The 20,229-nt window shown below is 35.6% G+C and overlaps 1 protein-coding gene and 1 long non-coding RNA gene across 2 annotated transcripts in view; both read right to left on the bottom strand.

The window, feature by feature from the left end:
- The window catches only part of LOC309499860 (uncharacterized protein), a gene marked incomplete at its 3' end in the record, with an annotated part of 48,582 nt that overhangs the window by 6,966 nt on the left and 21,387 nt on the right, over window positions 1-20,229 (bottom strand). Inside the window, exons 7-10 of the mRNA XM_082171339.1 lie at window positions 19,657-19,830; window positions 15,794-15,967; window positions 13,291-13,464; window positions 10,721-10,882 (exon numbers count right to left, since the gene is read on the bottom strand). Coding sequence (XP_082027465.1) covers window positions 10,721-10,882; window positions 13,291-13,464; window positions 15,794-15,967; window positions 19,657-19,830 — 684 coding nt within the window. The remainder of the gene's footprint in view (window positions 1-10,720; window positions 10,883-13,290; window positions 13,465-15,793; window positions 15,968-19,656; window positions 19,831-20,229) is intronic.
- On the bottom strand, window positions 926-10,714 carry LOC309512833. Its single transcript, XR_014211198.1, has 2 exons — window positions 3,016-10,714; window positions 926-2,306 (listed from the first exon to the last, which is right to left on the bottom strand). It is a non-coding gene; the product is annotated as an uncharacterized lncRNA (long non-coding RNA).

Raw genomic sequence — 20,229 nt, 5'->3', positions numbered from 1 at the left:
GATTAAAACCATGTTTTTGCTCCAAACTTACTTTATAACCGAAGTCGAGTGTTTTAAATAACCTTCTGTGATCTGATTTGGCTTCGGGTCAAAAACTCTGACAGAAAATATATTATTTTATAGTATTCTGCACAATAATGAGGGCTATATCGATTAGCATTGTATTATAAATATAATCTATTATTATGAAAATACCTGACATGGCTCGAAGAACACAGATAAATCATATATCGTTGCAACCGTGTTTATTGTCTCCAAAACGTCTTTATCTTCACGTTACAGCGATCTCTGGGAGCTTTGTTTATGTAAAGGAGCTCCTGGAATGTCACATGACACGGCTCTTCTTCATGTGTGCCATATATGGACTAAATGTGCACAGGGCGCCCTCAGGCTGTCGGTGTGAATTGAAAACACAGTACATCAGAGTATCCAACGCTCATAATAGTGATGGGAAATCTGGTTCTTTTCCCACGAACCGGTTCTTTCGGACAGTTTGTTTCAATGAACTGGTTCAAAAAAACGGTTCACCAGTTCTTTTACATCATCACGTAATGACGTCAATTCTATCATCCCGGCGGATAAATCTACGTTCAAATAAAGGGATTTGTAATCATAACTTCAGTTAAATAATAGTACTCATCGTCATAATCATCTTGGATACGTTTCTTACATCAGGGTTCGTAAAGATTCTGTCAAATGAAATTCCAGGACTTTCAAGACTTTTCAAGCACTACTTTTTTGGATTTCAAGGACTTCAATCAGCACTTATTCAAACAATATATATATATTTTTTACTCAAATTACATATATGATATCTAATGTTTCACGTCATAGAGATCAATCCATTGACCAGCGCTGTCAGGCATGGGAAATCATCTTAACCATTGAAAGGATATTGAAAAATGTAAAAAATTTCCCTATGAAGTATGAATATATGATTGACCTGAAGAATGAAAGTTGTATTATATACTTATCATATACTTAATATCATGCTCTTAGCCATGCGAAATAGCTCTATATCTCAGACAGGCTGCAGAGTTAATTTAGCGTGAAACTATTGTATTTTTTCAACAACAAATATTTTTTTTAATTAGGGATGAACCGATACCACTTTTTGCAGAACGAGTCCGATGCCCATACTTTCATTTTTGGTACTCACTGATACCAAGTACCGATACCTGATTTGTCACTGCATTTGTAATTTTTAAATGTATTAGTAGATAAACCAAAAGAATATAAATCAAATTAGTTGGCTTAATTTGTTCATCAAATATATATTTCTTTCAGTTATTTTCATGCTTAATTAAGCCAGCTAATATGTATTGTATGAGCTTCTGTTACTGTCACTGTTCATTCTATTGCTCTATCATATTTTATCTTTCATTTAATAGTACAGCACATATTTAGAGCAGCTCCAGAAGGGCTCAGTGCTGAGGATCGGGTCAGCGGTACAAATGTTTAGATACCAGTGAAATATCAATTATTTAATACAATTTTGATAAAACAAAAACTACCTGCCTAATTAATGTGAATTTAAAACATTATTAAAGACAAGTAAGCAGTCAGTAACAAAATGAGAACAAATAATCGAATTACAAATAGGACAAATAAATACAATAGAACAAAGAAAGGCTACAAATGAAATAAACAGTGTTTTTAGAGTTTTTCGGGTAGATCTCACATACAGAAATTTGAATAAAGTCATCAAATGTGAAAAAAAAAATCATATTCATTACTGTCTAAATTAAATATAGATGGATATTTTTGTAAAGTTGAAAAGGGTAGCCTATTTAGTCAAGAGGAGTGAGTAATTTATTTGTCCTTTGTTTGATTAACATTAAAACACAGAAGCAGGATTATTAGACTGATGTCCCTTTAAGACCGAACGCACGGACCGCATTTGAACATGGCTACGTTCACTTGAGATATGACCGACTTTGTTTACTAGGATACTCACCAAGACGGGCGTTTTTACATAAACTTCGTACGGAATTCGTGAAAGACAATTCAATTCAGTATTCGCGCGCTGTCTATCAAGACGTTGGGTTGCGGGGCGCGCGCTTCGGATGTTTGCGTTCATTAAACTTCTTGACGTCTTCAAACGTCCTGTAATAATGTAGGGAACCACTCGTTATACATAAATCAGGTAACAGTTCATGTTTTACTTACATATACGATTTCGTTTTAATCCAAATGACACGTGCTGAGTGAACGAACAGCAATCAAGAGCATTCAACAGAAGTGCGCGCTCTCTCTCTCTCGCTCTCTCTCTCTCTCTCTCTCTCTCTCTCTCTCGCTCTCTCTCGCTCTCTCTCGCTCTCTCTCGCTCTCTCTCTCTCGCTCTCTCTCGCTCTCTCTCGCTCTCTCTCGCTCTCTCTCGCTCTCGCTCTCTCTCGCTCTCTCTCTCTCTCGCTCTCTCTCTCTCTCTCGCTCTCTCTCTCGCTCTCAATTCAATTCAATTCAATAAAGCTTTATTGGCATGACAAAAATACATTTGTATTGCCAAAGCATGAAAACAACATATAAAATGATTTTGAACATTTAGTACAAAAAAAATTATAAAAAAATAAAAAATAATAGTAATAATAATTCAATAATAATAATTAAATTAAATAAAAATAAGAAATAAAAATAGTAAAACAGTTTATGAACATTTCAAAATTCTGTGAACAACTTAGAATTCAGTGTGTAAGTGTTTGTGTGTTTGTTTTGTGTACAAGCGTGTGTGTGTGTGTGTGTGTGTGAGCGCATCACTGATTGGTCGTCAACTCTCTCTTTTTGTGACAGGCATCGATGTATCTTGCCGCTAGTATGATACAATCTCTTTTTTCACCTAATAGGTGTTGGAATTGTGTTTTGTTGTTCAATTTTAGGAAGTTAGGGCAAAGTATTTCAAATTTTGTGTAAAAAGTCCCTCTAATGTCCTCATAGTTGGGACAGCTGGTGCTCTCTCTCTCTCTCTCTCTCTCGCTCTCTCTCTCTCTCGCTCTCTCTCTCTCTCTCTCGTCAGTTAACGTTAATAAGCAACAAGCCTCGTTTTATATTCATTGCCATTGACATCAGACTGAACAACAAACTTTCCACTGATGTCTGTTTAAAGGGATGTGATCGACCATCTCGCGCATCTGTGCCGTTGTTACGGTGTGGTGAACAATTAAGTCCGGTTGAAGAGATGAGTCCGAGCTTAGGACCCAAGCAATCCGATTGGTTCAAAGCACGTTTTATGGGTAATCGCTTTAGTGCCTGGTTACAAATAATACAAAATCACTTTATTATAGAAGAAGTTTGAACTACGTTATAACGAGTCATTAATGTATTTTAACTTATATGTTTAATATACTAGTATTTAAGGTCATTCTACAGAAACGTCCACTTTTGGTATGGCAAGATGTCTTAAAATGTATTTATTTTTCTAACATTTAAACTTACACCACATTATTAGACTACCCTTTGACTTTATGAATACGCATAAATGACAGCTTAATGATTTTTTATATTTTTTGTACATTTATTTAAAGAAATTTTTACCTTACTTCTTTGGCAATATTAAAGGTTTTTATCATTTTATGAAATATTATTTATAATTTTTTTCAGCACATGAAGACGGAGTTTCCGAAAAAGAATAATAATGCAACAAATAAGGAGATTGTTTTATTTAATCAGGTTTGCTAAAAGTGTGCTTGAATGAGGTTAGTTCATCTGCACAACCATCTATTTGCTATAACAATGAAAATATTTGAAAACCAGTTAAAATCAAGTAATGATGCAATCCTTTAAATCTTAACTTTTGAGTGTAGCAGAATTAAATGGATGTAACATTATTACTGTCACATGTGATATTTGATTTAATGTGACAGAAAAAAAAGACAGTAACACCAGTGACACAATGAATCACCAATGGCATGATCAGACCAAAGATCATTATTCTTCAACTATAATTAAGTAGATGAGACTAAATTGTTACATTTGGCATATAATCTAAATGAATAGCTTTGAACAAAGTTTATCTATAAATGGGAGTCACTGGTGTTACTGGTGTTACCCATAAGAGAGGTGACACCAGTGACAGTAACACCAGTGACAATTTTCATGAAAAATTCATTTTACAAAATGGCTGCTGCAAGGTAACAAACCACATGTTGTCAATCATGGTATACTAACTAAATTAAGTAGTTCCATTTGTATTCTAGTTTTTTTACAATTACCCAACAGTAATGTAGGTCATACCAGTGACTTCAACTAAAAGCTTCATATGAAATCATGAGATAAATGAGAAGATTTCTGATAACTGAAAAGAGACAGTGGATCTACCATGGGCTTTTCTTCATAGATATTCTGGAAATTGGAAGAAGGAAGTCAAGTGATGTCATCAGTGTGATTTTTTTTATTTCAAAATAAGAGATTTTTGTTTAACAGTAACACCAGTGACACAACTCCAGGGGACCACTACTTTCATTATAAATTTGATAATATTTATTCAGCTTTTAAAAAAAATATCATTTACATAATATATTTGATAGTTATGTATACATTATTGTATTTTAAATGGTGTAAAAACCTGTTATTGACCTAAAAATAAAGCATTTTCCCTCTGTACATGACTGTGGGGACGAGCACTTCTGTGGTGCTTGGAATTCTATATAATTAATAAAAATCTAATATTGCCACATTGACGGCTCAAGAAGGTGTAATTGTTCAAATAACATATTGTTTTATTTTAAAATGTAAAGAAATTGTAACTCTAAAGTGTTTTTTAAGTGTAATATTTCTGTAAAGGCTAGGGACAGAAAAGTGGACATTTTCATAGAATGACCCTTAACCGAAGCTATAGATTGTGAAATTAAACATTTCTCGTTGTTAGTGTGTTTTTTATAATAAATAAACAACATATGTGAGCTTCAAACAACTACATTCTCGACTGCGAAACTCTCAAAACTACATTTCGTGACACAATAACAGTCGTATTTTTAAATTTCGCGGTCTTTCTCCTCTGCTATTGACGCAGCTCGGACTCTCTTCAACCGGACTCGATTGTTCACCACAACGGATCAACTGGGGATCATGTTAACTGGGAGTGGGGACGCGCGCGTGCACACAGATAGTTCTACCTGGATTTCCAGCTGATGTTAGACGGCTACAGATTCGTCACAGCGAATTTTTAACTGAGCAGATTTAAAAGCTTTCCACATTATTGGTAAATGTTTGTATCATATTAGGACACTGTTGTTTACTCTGTCGCTGCTCCGCTGAATGTTTCAGGCGCATTTAAGGGAAGTTTTAATGTTTTAATAGCCAATTTGTGGCTTAATTTAAAGTGAGCAGCAATACTGCTGTGGTTAAAGGGATGTCAAGCATTTATTTATTATTTATTTTAATGTTACTGAGGAATGAGTTAAAGCATAAAGCATACAGTAGGCTACACTCCATAAATGTTCCTAAAGAGTGTTGAAAATTGAGAAGCCATAGCTTATGGATCCAGTGAATTACCCACAGCATTTATTCAGGGGAATGTTCAACAAACATATTCATTAGCTAACAGGTATGAAAGTAACAATAACAAAAGGAAGAATAAAAGAATAGGCAAATGTATATGCATGCAGGACAGCTGTATTTGCCAACAGTGGAAGATCTGACCACACAGTCCCACCTTCAACATTCTGAACATTCAATCTAAGGAAGAACAAACTATAGACTAAGTTACATGTTAATGAAGAACAGTTACTTGTTTTGCAATGTATATGTATACATTTTTCTTACCCATTGGCCAGTTTGGCCTTCATACCTATGCTGCTCTCCATCTAATACAATCATGTTTGTTATATTAGTAAATAAATGTCACAGTTGTATTATCTTTTTAAGAACAATTTAACACACCATCACCCTTCATTGTGAAATTTTCACATCTCCTCTTTATATAATCACGCTCCTTTCTTGAGCAGCGATCGGGATATTGGTTATCCTGCAGAGTTTTTGATTTGTCTAACTTTAATTGCATCCATTTGCTGTGCCAGTATATGGCCTAACAACGACACTTAATTTATAGACCTTTTAATCTGTTCCTAACGGTTAGCAGACGACAATAATGAAAGCACATGATGTGATGAATGACAAGTAAAGAGAAATGTTAATGAGATTCATGGTACCAGTCAAATGAAGATAACTGGCATAATTTAAATTAATATTACATAAAAAGAGGCCCACACCCATTACATTTTATTTATAAAACTGATTGACCATTGTGTCATATTTCTTTTGTTAAAAGCATTGCCGATGAATTGCCAATTTGATGAATTGCCGTTGAATTCACTTCCGTGTTGGTTTCAAGAGAGAGACTATAATTTGGGGTATAAATTCAATAAATATTATTCATCTCTATAGAAATCTCACGTATAGACCAAATCTGCACAATTTTGAGCTATAAGCCCTGAGGGACTTTGTTTTGTCAAGCGCTTTCATGACGACCGTACAGGAGGTTTTTGCTGAATGGGAGCGGCTGACGCTCATAATTCATATTAAAGGTATCGACTATCACTATTCATCATTATCACTATATCATACGTTTTACTTATTTCAGTAATACAATTTGTGGTTGCCTCTCAGTGTTTTTCACAGGACTTTAATCACTAAAGACAAAGTGTTCTCTACATGTCCAATACAAGACATTAGATACACAATATTCAAGTTCATGCTTCTACTGAGCATAATGTACATTTACACATTTGGCAGAAGCTTTTATCCAAAGCAACTTACATTGCATTTCAAGGTACACATTTACATTCTTATCAGTTCTTGCTTTCCCTGGGAATCGAACCCATGAACTTGGCGTTGCAAGCGCCAACGCTCTACTACTGTTTGAGCTACAGGAAAGCTTGATACAATGTACAATTCAATACTACTATATAAAATTCACTTAATTTAAATAATTGACGTGTATCTGTATTACATACAGAGTTGTTCTGAAAGAAGAAGAGTCAAACTTATTATTTTTTAAATTTTTTTGTATTTTTTATTTTATAAATCTGTTGAAAATGTTACAAGTTCATGAGATAATTAACTTCATGACCCTATAAGCATAGCTGCTTTATGTCCAGGGAAAAGGATACAGAGGCGTCAGAGCTGGTTGTACAGAAAAGAGATCTTAATATAATCAGCAGAGTAAAATAAGCTGATAAGTGTTTTTATATAAAATAAAAAAAATAGATCCATTATAAAATTAGGCTATAATGCAGATCAATAAATGCAACTTGTTGAAAAAAATTTAAATGACTTTGCAATTTATGTTTCTTTTAGGTAGTCTAGCTACTTTAATTTAATCTACATCTGTTGTTATTTGTGATTAGAACTCATGACAACACACTACAGAATATATGATACACTAATGTTGAGAAGATTCGTCTTCTGAAGTGCGCTGACAAGTCTGTTCATCCAATGAAACCGAACGCCCCATGTTAACATAAGCGTGGTTTCTGAGCTTGACACTAAAGTATGTTAAACTTCTTTGAAATTGCATCAAATACGCAGGAACATACACTTCAAAAACAAATGGCTTTATTATGCATACCAGTGTGTATACAACTGGTGAAACATACGTGTTTAATCATGGATCCGTGAAAAATGGCTGTGACGAATCTGTAGCTGTCTAACATCTGCTGGAAATCCAGGTAAAACTATCTGCGTGCACGCGCGTTCCCCCCAGGGGGGCAGGGTTTCATAAAATATTGAAGCTTCCCCGGGCGCCACCATTGATTAGCGGACCTGCTGTTAGCATGCCATTGACTCCCATTCATTTTGGCGTCACTTTGACAGCGAATAACTTTACATCTGAGGCGTTTAAAGACCATTATTTATTTCTAAAGAAACACGAAAATGTATAAAGCCTCCATTACCTTGTATCTTACGTTATGGGCCCGTAGATGCAGTTTTTGTACAAATAGGCTAACGATTGTGTCATAACCACGCGACTCTCTGTTGCACAGTAGAGAGATTACCGTAAGGACAGGAGGAGAAGCTCACGGGCAATCGGGGGGACGTGGAGGCAAACTGACAAAATAATTCATCAGAATACTAAGCAAAAGTTGCTCCTGCTCCTAGCTCATGGACACCTCCTACTCACACTCTCCGTCTCTGCAAGTTTCGGAAGGGAATGATTCAGATTTCTCTTGGCACAGCTACTAGAAGACAGACAGGTTGCTCACGTCACATCTACGTCGTCAAGCTCAGTTTGAGTCTGCGCATTACACAGCCATCAGGAAGAGAGTGCTTCTAATTGACTTCACTTGTCTCCATTGAATACAATGGGGTCGCTGTGTCCAGTTTATATACGGTCTATGTTTCCCCCTCGATGAATTGCCGTTGAATTCACTTCCGTGTTGGTTTCAAGAGAGAGACTATAATTTTGGGTATAAATTCAATAAATATTATTCCTCTCTATAGAGATCTCACGTATAGACCAAATCTGCACAATTTTGAGGTAAAAGCCCTGAGGGACTTTGTTTTGTCAAGCGCTTTCATGGCGACCGTACAGGAGGTTTTTGCTGAATGGGAGCGGCTGACGCTCATAATTCATATTAAAGGTATCGACTCATTTTTTAATACATACTGTAACTCCTGACACAAATTAAGACATAACTGTCCCTATAAGTTTCTCAGAATAAAATAGTGGTCAAATACTGAAGCTTGAGTCTTATATCATTTTAATGATACAATTTGTCAAGGTTATAACATTAAATCTAACAGTAACTTTGATCTAATTTAAACAAAGAACGATTCAGTGCGTCGACGTCCTCGTGAAGGTTAACAGGATAATATATAAGAAAGATGTTGACTTAAAACTAAAATGATTTGTTGTTTGCATAAATAAATTGAGTAAATTAAAAAATTGTGTTTAAATTAAAACTTGTTCTACTGGTCTGTTTAAAAAAGGTTATACAAATGTTCAATAATTATTGATACTGTATGATATGAAATGATATTATATATTATATAAACAATATTATATTGTGATAAATTGTTTAGCTGTATCGCCCAGCCCTACTCTAGTCATAATCATTTTGTGAAAATCATTTTCACTTGCCGGCATTTACAGAGGCTGCCATAAACACCTGCACTATATTTACTCAATATAGTGAAGTTTCAGCTATACAAATACTTTAGTATTTGAATGCAGTGTATGGTTTGATTGTATATCAAGAAATATCCTCGTTTTAGTGGACTAAAAAAAAACTAAAAAACTGAACTTAATTGAATTGAGATAATCGGTTTCCTCAAATTAAACGAGTTAGCTTAACTTGCTGGGTTGTACAGTGTATAGTCATGGAGCAGAGCATAACACTGATTATTTTGTTGTGCAGTTACACTTTTTAACTTACCGTCCACTAGCAGTTGTGCTACTGGTCCATTTCATACATGCAGTACACAGGCACTTAATATTAATTTGACATATTTGTTTGTTTTGTTTGTATCAGGTCTTTTGGGTACAAACATACACATGGATATAAAAAGAGTGTTACAGCTGCACACAGTCATTTTCTATCATTAAAGACTTAGACGTAAACAAATGTGACCCATGCTGGCAAATTAAGTCAAAATGTGCACAGACTAATTATGAGGTACAGGCAAAATAAGTGAAAAATGTCACATTTTGCCCGAATTTGAGGTTTTCACAAACATGAGTTCATCAAGTCCTCGTCTAGCAATCCCAACGCTCCAAATAGCAATGAAACATCTAAAACTATCTTTATTTGTACGTTTTCTGAGAGGAGTACCTTTCCTTCAATCCGTGACAAAATTCAGACAGCGCGCGATCCCGATATACACATACACCCAGAATTACAGTATCTCAAAATGTCTGTCTTGGTGAGTATTCACTCAAACATTATCTGTTATGTCTTAAGTGAATGTTTGGTTAACTGTTGGGGAAAAACATCTGATGTGTAACATTATATTACATCTGTGCGTTACAGTAGGTCTTAATATATAGGCTGTCTGTCTCAATGATAATCAAACAATTGTGTTATCATTAAAAAAAAAAAAATCTATATTTTTTCTACAGATATTTGGTTGTGACTTGGTGTGTGCCAAGTTTGGTGGTATTACCAGGGATTTTAAGGTTTTAAGGTGATTTTGTTTTGGAACTTTCAGAAAACTTTAACTCAATTTTTCTCATAATTTACTTTGCTGACTCTATTGACTTCAAACAGGTGTAGCTCAGTCATTCTTTTGTCTGATTCCAACAAATCATACATCATTTTGAAGCTTTTTGAACAGAGAATATGAAAATAACAGTAACACATTTGTGAAAATTTGCTCATTGTGACAAATATATTTAAATTAGGTTCACTCAGTGATGATAACTTCAGTCATATCAGTGCCCCAATAAATTATGACTTTTTTTTTATGGAGCAGGTGGAATAAAAAAATTCTCTATGACTGAATGCATATAATCATATTATTATTATTATTATTATTATGGTCATCATGTTAAATCTCTATGTCTGTTAATTTATTATGAATGATAATTATGTGTTGTAATATTTCTAAACATTATTTGCGGTATGCAATAATAGGATAGAGCAATACATTAATGTACAGTCTTTTTGAGAACAAAAGTATCATCTCAAGACAACTACAAAATAAAGAGACTCTAATGGAAAACTCAGTCTTTCTCAAATTTAACACTCAAATACACATCAGACATGATGACTGTTACTGCTCAACATACTTGAGTTTGTCCAGATGTTTGAGTGTATCCGAGAGCAGCTTCACTCCTGAATCTCCTGGGTGATTGTAGCTCAGGTCCAGCTCTCTCAGGTGTGAAGGGTTTGAACTCAGAGCTGATGCCAGAGCAGCACAACCTTCCTCTGTCACCATACAGTAAGATAATCTACAACAACAAGTGTTCATGTTAGTGTGCTTCATTTTTAGAGATGCACAGTAAAAATATAGCCTGAGGCAGGGGCTGCGCTAGGGGTGGGCAAACGGGGTTGAAGCCTTGAATGTTTTCAGTAAAGTCCCGAATGTTTTGTTACCTTGTCTTTGTCAAAGAACTGAACAATTATTCAGAAAAAATAATTGTGAATACAAAGTGCCCAATCCCCTTAATTTTCTTTTAATAAACTCTGTACACTAATTTGTGAAGCCTTAATCCCCTTTAAAATTAAAATTAGCGGCAGTCACTATTTACAAACTATTTATTCACTAAGGCCTGGTTTCACAGACAGGTCTTAGATTAAGCCAGGATTAGGCCTTAGTTCAATTAAGACATTTAAGTAGCTTTTATAAATGTGCCTTAGAAAAAAAAAACATTACTGGTGTGCATCTTGTGACAAAACAAGGAAGCAGTTTAACCAGCTCAAACATGCATTTTAGTCTGAGACTAGCATTAGCATTGTCTGTGTAGCCAGGGGTAACACTATATTGGGATATTTCACTTTGACTCATCCCCTCTAATTCTGAGTTATTCAGCGTTCTCCAATTGACAGCGCTAAAAGCAGAATAAATAAAAGCATAAATTATGACACCAAAGCAGAAGACAAGCTGTTTGCCTTTACTGGTAGATTGTTGTGATATCTTAATCAGTTCTTTGTCATTAATGCAGTTTATATAATGTGATGCAGGAGCAATACAAGACAGTTTCCCCATGCAAGACAGTCTTTGTAATCTTTAATCAAAATATGAAAATTTGTTTCCAATCTTGAATGTGTTTTTTTTCTGATGATGTCAGTTTGATGGCTTGAGCTGAACATCCTTAAACCTCCTCCAACCATCAGTCTGCTGTGAGCTAGAGATGGAGAGAAGGGGTGCTAAAATCAAGAACCGAACCTCTACTTTTATCTCATTTAATATTCCGTTCGAGTTAGAAAACGGTCACAAATTTCAGTTCAGGTGGACTTTAAAGACATTAGCAGTGACCGATAGCACTCATTCATTGCACTCATTTAAACTGGTTATCAGAGTGAATGACAAACATCACATGGATTTCATTTATTTCATTTACTAAATGACCCAGCAGCTGATTGTGACCTTTATTTGGGGTTTACCTTTTATGTGTAGGTTCTTTAAATGTGAATGGTTAAAAACAGAGGAGAAACCTTATTGTAGTGTTATCATAAAATTAATATGAAGTATAAAATATAAAGTATAAAAGTATATAAAATTAAAAAATAAACATTAAATAACTAATAATTTAATTAATTATATATATATATATTTTTACTTTTAATACTTAAATATACTAAAAATCAAGTACTTTTGTACTTTTACACAAGCAAAATTGAAAAGGAATACTTAATACTTTTACTGGAGTCATATTTTAATATTTTATTTTAGTGTCTGTACTTTTACTCAAGTATGATATGTAAAGTACAGATACTTGATTTATGTACTTTGTCCACCACTGGTAACATGCCTCAGATTTAAATTTATTCAAGTATGATTTAAATGTTTAAATGTATTGCCGCAATTGACTCTTTTCATTCATTTTCACATTCCACTTTAATCGCCACAGCCATAATACAATTTGTTTAATAATTATGTGGGGTTACATTTTTGCATCCTTGTCTTAAATTTCAGGGGCATTTTTGTTGATTCCTATCCCTGTACCAAACTTAGAAAGATATTAGTTGGATAATGTCTAAATAAATATCCAAATGCATATGGATTCATACAACACTTTACTGACAGTAATTATCATAATATGATTTTTACAAGTCATTTTTTTTGCGCTCGTTATAAAAGTGTTTAAACAACAAAACATCCACTTGAACATATTTGACAATCGGAATATCAATAATAATAATAACAATAATACATTTGTGACTATTTTGAATAAAAAAGAACATCAGTCATTCAGCGCTATTGTGGCTGCTTTGTGTCACGTGACAAGCAATGACGCATCACCATGGAAACAATAAAGTGATACATTCTAAATAACAGAAATAATTTCCTTGAAAAACTCACGCTTGGGGGTCAGCCAGAATATTTAAAACTTGTGTGTGAAAAGGTTAAAATGATATATGGCACTTGATGCTGACTGCTATAATGGTTTAGAAAAACAAAGAAAAGTACAAAGTCAGGTGCCCCAAAAATATTCTAGGTCTTTAAGGGTTAATATCATGACATGTTAGATCATGATAGACTTTAGCCTTAATTGACAGAAGAGTATTATATAATTGGCATAATGGAATCAAACCGTGTATTAATTAAACTACCCCAAACAAGTCAAAATGTTTCTGTCATTTTTAGACTTTTTAAATTTTCTAATTTTTATTTTATTTTCTATGAAGCACAAACCTAAGTATGATGAGTTGACAGTTTGGGCTATTCAGTCCAACACAGAGCAGCTTCACTCCTGAATCCTGCAGGTCATTGTGACTCAGGTCCAGCTCTCTCAGGTGTGAAAGGTTTGAACTCAGAGCTGATGCCAGAGCAGCACAACCTTCCGCAGTCATAAAACAGCCAGATGATCTATAACAACAGTGTTCATGTTAGTGTCCAAAATCATTGACAGTCAATGACAGTCTCACACACAAAAGCAGTAGTGATCGACACAATCTCTGCTGTTGAACATTAAAGTTCTTTCACACCAAACACAAATATTCAGAATAAACAAGATTTTAAATAAAAACAAAACTGAAACAAAAACAGGGACAAACATTCCCAACAAGACAAAATTATTCTGTGAGCATGTCAGAAATGCAGATGATTTTAGATTTCGGTCTGGAGGTGCTAAAATAAAAATAAAAAGTTTACATCAAACTCAAAAGCATATAGAAGCGGCACTAAAGATGCGCATGTAGCGACCTCAGATGCTTCTGACTCCATATAGTCCAGGCGTTTTAAGCCAAAATGGGGGTCAACCGTGAACAAATTGCAACAGAATCAAACTCAACTGATTTTGTATCCTCCATATGTCCTGAGGAAGGAAAAAAAAGCCCCGAAGAATCCCATTAGGGGAAAGTTCCGAAAAAGACCCAAATATATCCTATTCATACGCCTATTCATTATTTTTCTCACATGAATAGGGTAAAAAATTTAACCTTTAGATATCACCATGAAAATTACTGAGTTGATTACTTATATCAAGACAAACAAAAAATGTATTACAAGTTTTTCAAAATTGTTTGTTAACATGGACAAACGGTGCATAATCTAATTTCTAAAGTACTTCTTCCTGCCTCTATGTATTAATGCTCATGGGTAGCCTAAATGGGTTCCATTCAGACCTTAATATTAAGTATTTTACTGTTATTTGTCAACAAGATTCAACAAGACATTTTCACCTGGCTAGACCCAATGTTTAGATCTGTTGTGGTATTTATGCAAATTAGCACATCTGTAATTAGATTATGCACCGTTTGTCCATGTTAACAAACAATTTGAAAAAAACTTGTAATACATTTTTTGTTTGTCTTGATATAAGTAATCAACTCAGTAATTTTCATGGTGATATCTAAAGGTTACATTTTTTACCCTATTCATGTGAGAAAAATAATGAATAGGCGTATGAATAGGATATATTTGGGTCTTTTTCGGAACTTTCCCCTAATGGGATTCTTCTGGGCTTTTTTTTTCCTTCCTCAGGACATATGGAGGATACAAAATCAGTTGAGTTTGATTCTGTTGCAATTTGTTCACCCTTTTTTCCTAAAACGCCTGAATAGCAGGAGGTGGCGGGCGAGCTGCGACATGCGGCGGGAGCGTAGACCACCTTGATTGTTGATTTCAATCACAGTGCTGTCCATACGGACCAGTGCGTGTTTGTCTCATAGCGGCGAAACCAGCGCAAAACGTACTGCTAGCAACTCGAGGCAGTTGATGTGCCAATGCAGTTGGGGACCCATCCAAATACCCGAACTTGCATGCCCCTTGTACGTGGCACCCCAGCCGGTGGAGGCATTTATGGAGACAACAGCAACCTAGACACTTGCTCTAGGGGAACTCCTGCCCATAGAAACACAGGGTCTGACCACGGGCTGAAGGTTTGGCAACAGGCTGGGGTGATTGTCACTCAGTGTGTTCCGCGTTGTCATGCCCATCTCAGGACTCGGCCGTGAAGCCAGTGTTGAAGTGGCCTCATATGAAGCAATCCGAGTGGCGTTACTGCGGCTGTGGATGCCATATGCCAAAGGATAAAGTAGGGGCTGTAAAACCCTGTCTTCATTTCTGCTGGAGGGACGGGCTCTATAGAGTCCTTCGCCAGTAGGACTACGATCTCCGCCCGCAAGACAGGAGCCCCCTCGTCCAGCACAGAGGTGAAAGAGTCAGAAAGAAAGTCCTCTGGTGGAGATCTAGCTGGTGGATGTCACAGAAACATCTACAGCATGAATGATTCAAAGATTTGGAAAAGGGGGAAAAAAAACTTGTATTTCTAGAAACCTTGTGTCACTATTTTGGGTGACCCAACAAAAACAAATTAGCATATTTTGGGAGTATTTTTCTTTGTATTTAAAATGACCCAAACACAAAGCAAAAAAGCAAAACGTCCGGAAAAAATGTAGGATGTTATGTAATGTTAATGTACGATTGGTCAGTAAAATTTAAAAGACAGGGCTTAGAAAAGGGTCATTTGTCATGAAAATATGTTAATAAAAAACAGTGCAGAATATAAACATTTTAATTTTTTGCCTCAAAATTTTGGACCCCACTGTATACACATCTCCAAGAGGGCAGTTAGATTTGTGGTAGGCTTATGAAGGGAAAAACAGAACAATTTTCTATTTCCCAAAAAAAATATTTCTTCTTAAACATGCTTGACGGGGGTCTGTACTAATTATCATCAGTGTGAAACACAAACCTCAGTATGTTAAGTTGACAGTTTGGACTCTTTACTCCAGTAGAGAGCAGCTTTGCTGCCGAATCCTGCAGGTGATTGTTACTCAGGTCCAGCTCTCTCAGGGGGGAGTTTGATGATTGTAGAGCTGAGGCCAAAATTTCACAGTGCTGATCTGTGAGATTACAGCCTGCCAACCTGAAAACAGCAAGGACTCTGGTTAAAATGCATGCTGTTGTGCTGAGGTCCCCTTATGCATATACGTATTTATGATCAATATATTAAATGGTTTAAATATATTGGAAATATACAGAGTAATATATACATTAATATATTATTATATAATGAATAATACATAAGGAATTGTCACTTTTCATATATTGAAAAATATGTGACAATATATTTATTATTGCACTAATGTGTATTCATGTGTTACTTTCACTTGAGTTATGTTTCTGCTACACAAAGTATTTGGGTTGAGTTTACAAAGAAAGTTCTGTTGGTCTAACTGGTCAAACATAAAGGTCCCATTGCATGGAATATTTTATTATTTTAAAATGTTTCCTGGGGTGCCCTTATAATGTTAGTATGTTTTTTAGATCAAAAGTTGTTATAATTTAGAAATAAAAGGCATATTTCCTAGCCTGATTTCATCCTCTGATTTGAACGCTCTGTTTGAAGGGGCGTGTCTGCTGTGAGACTTCAGTGTAAACGCCCACTGCTGTGATTGGCTGACATGCTTGCATATGAAATATCTCGCAGTACATGTGGAACTCTCTCGAAAACTTTTACTATTACAGCTATTATACGTTTTTACTATTATAGCTATCGGGATTAACGAATCGTGAGAAGTTTAAGTATTTAGATCTATTCCCATCACATAAAAGGTTGCAGTGATGAGCATTGAGCAGATAACAGCCTGTTGATCGCGTGAATGAAGATCTTATCATTGCAACACAGTTTCTGTAATCTCATTAATGCTTTCACCAATGCAAACATGAGGTAAGTACAGTAAGAGCTTCGTTGTGCAGTGTAACAGTGTCATTGATTTCATAACGAGTTTTGGCAAGTGTCCAGATAAACTCGCGCTGTGTGATTGACAGCTTGGGCGATTGGAAAGGGATTGTTCTTTGATCACTTTATGTATATTAATCACCGTTTAAGTACGATTATTTTCATCCTACTAAGACAAACGACGTGAAGTTGATATTTTAGTCACTGGCTTGATTTACTGATGCATAAACAGTATTGAACGATTTTGAGAGAAAGATTATCTGTCTGAACTTGAACAATTACACATCAGAAATTCACATAACCCACTGGTTCTTCAGAGGCTCGGATGAAGGAACTAAAAAAATACTTTGAGTTCATTTGTACATCCAAACACTGAGCAACTGCCATGCTTCGCTCATTTGCAAGCCATGATGTCTCTCGAGGAAAAACCAATATCGCGCTTGCACAGCTCATTTTCTCATGGGCGGCCAAATTCTCTTTGTGGGCAAAGCAGAGAAAGGGGAGGTAACCTTTCCCCTTATGACGACATAAGGGGAAGATTTCTAGATTCGCCCGTCTGAGCTTTCATTTTCTCAAAAATACCCAGGGCTTGGTTTACACCCATCAAAATGTCTAGCCACCGGGGGACCATAGGCAGGCTAGGGGAACTCATATTCATGTTAAAAAACCTCATAAAGTGAAATTTTCATGCAATGGGACCTTAAATTAAAAGTACATTTTCTACATCAGGGATCTTCAACTCCAGTCCTGGAGGGCTGAAGTCCCGCAGACTTAAGTTCCATCTCTAATTAAACACACCTGTCTGTAATTTGCAAGTAAATCTGAATGAGATTCGCTTGTGTGAGGATATTTGGAGGGCCAGTGTCCTAAACTCAGCAGGACACTTGTCCTCCAGGACTGGAGCTATATATATATATATATATATTAGGGGTGTAACGATACGCGTATTCGTATCGAACCGTTCGGTACGAGGCTTTCGGTACGCATTACGTACCGAACGGTTCGTTGGACCATTTTTTCTGCCGACCAAAATTTCGTTATTTCAAATGAAGGCGCGTCGCGGGTGGCAAGCGCGCTCATAGAGGCAGGCGCGACCACAACGTCAACTGGCAAATGCAATGCAAGGAACGAAACTGAGCTACTCTTATTGTGTTTGTGTGGACCGTTTATCAGTTTTGACCTGTGAAGCGGGACTCGCGAGCCCTATGCGCGAGCCTGATCAAGCAACACCACACAGCGCTAAGAGATTCAGACCAGTAAAGAAAGCATTTGAATTTCAAATGCTTTTTGAATTCGCCACTGAAGTAATAACATCGCTGCGAGATCTAGTGAGAAACATGCACATTTCTCTGTTATTAACGGATCAAACAGCGCTGACGTGGAAACCAGGAAGAAACATTGTGCCATGAATGAACTGGCCGGTGTCCACAGATCAGCAACATTCACCGTGGAATGGATTTGCTGTAGTAACACTAACTGCAAGGTATGGAAGTTTGTCAGGAATAGTGCGTGGGCTATAATACTTTCAAGTAACATTACGTCTGTTTTATTTTTACATTATGAATACAATTGCTGCCCTCAAATGTTAATCTGAACTAAAATAAACCTTTGTTTATAACTAGCCTACTACTACAATATTACATTTCATTTTGTCCAAGGAGCTGTTTTGTTTTATGCTCATAAGAAAAGTCAAGTATAGCTCCATTATTGCTCAGTAAAAAAAAAGCAAAAAAAAAAAAAATTCATACTTTATGATGTTAGTTTCATCATAAATAAAAAAATAAAATAAAAAAAATGTAATGTAATTCAAGGAAATTTCTCTGGCATTTATTTATTTTTGCTGTAGCCTATGGAAAACGTACCGAACCGAACCGTACCGAACCGTGACACAAGTGTATCGTATCGAACCGTGAATTTTGTGAACCGTTACACCCCTAATATATATATATATGATGAAGTACTTTATTACATAAACCAATCTTATTGACTAAAATGACATCAACACCTGCCTTAGAGTTGGACTAGTTTTACTGTTAGCTTGGTTATGTTCACAAAGTATGAAACTAGAAAAAAAACCTGAATGTGCATTGCATCTGCTTCCGTATATTTATACCCACACTGCGGGGCAGAACGGAGATGCAAATCTTGCACGCCAATATGCATTGGCCGAAAATACAAGTACTCAGAACTGCAGTATTTACACTAACAGTTTGCATAGAGTGGGTAGAAGCACAGAGCTTAAATAGACAAACTTATGCAAGCAAATGATAGACAGGTATAAGTAATCAAACCATAATGAGTCTGCGCAATGGGTTATAGGAGATGTAGTTCATGGTGGAGACGCTAAAGAGTCAGAAAGAATGTCCTCTGGTGGAGATCATGGAGAACTCTAGCTGGTGGACGTCACAGAAATGAAGGTGACACAAATCTACAGCATGAATGTCTTAAAGATTTGGAAAAGGGGGAAAAAACTTGTATTTCTAGAAACCTTGTGTCACTATTTTGGATGACACAACAAAAACAAATTGGCATATTTTTTGGATTATTTTTGTTTGTATTTAAAATTATCCAAACACAAAGACGATTTATAAATATAGTTTAAAAAAAAAGCAAACGTAGGAGAAAAAAAGCAACAGTCGTTAATGTAGGACTGGTCAGTAAAACTTTAAAGACGGCTTAGAAAAGGGTAATTTGTCATGAAAATATGTTTATAAAATGATAAAAGAGTGCAGAATTTAAACATTTTCACTTTTTGCCTTAAACTTTTGGACCCCACTGTATACACATCTCCAAGAGGGCAGTTATATTTGTGGTAGGCTTATGAAGGGAAAAACATCATTTTTCTATTTCCCAAAATGTTGTGAAACACAAACCTCAGTATGTTAAGTTGACAGTTTGGACTCTTTAGTCCAGCAAAAAGCAGCTTTTCTCCCGGATCCTGCAGGTGATTGTTACTCAGGTCCAGCTCTCTCAGGGGGGAGTTTGATGATTGTAGAGCTGAGGCCAAAATTTCACAGTGCTGATCTGTGAGATTACAGCCTGCCAACCTGAAAACAGCAAGGACTCTGGTTAAAATGCATGCTGTTGTGCTGAGGTCCCCTTATGCATATACGTATTTATGATCAATATATTAAATGGTTTAAATATATTGGAAATATACAGAGTAATATATACATTAATATATTATTATATAATGAATAATACATAAGGAATTGTCACTTTTCATATATTGAAAAATATGTGACAATATATTTATTATTGCACTAATGTGTATTCATGTGTTACTTTCACTTGAGTTATGTTTCTGCTACACAAAGTATTTGGGTTGAGTTTACAAAGAAAGTTCTGTTGGTCTAACTGGTCAAACATAAAGGTCCCATTGCATGGAATATTTTATTATTTTAAAATGTTTCCTGGGGTGCCCTTATAATGTTAGTATGTTTTTT

The sequence above is a fragment of the Leuciscus leuciscus genome, assembly GCF_965113295.1.
Source record: "Leuciscus leuciscus genome assembly, chromosome: 1".
In the NCBI taxonomy this organism is placed as follows: Eukaryota; Metazoa; Chordata; class Actinopteri; order Cypriniformes; family Leuciscidae; genus Leuciscus; species Leuciscus leuciscus.
This window is presented reverse-complemented; position numbering and strand designations above follow the sequence as displayed.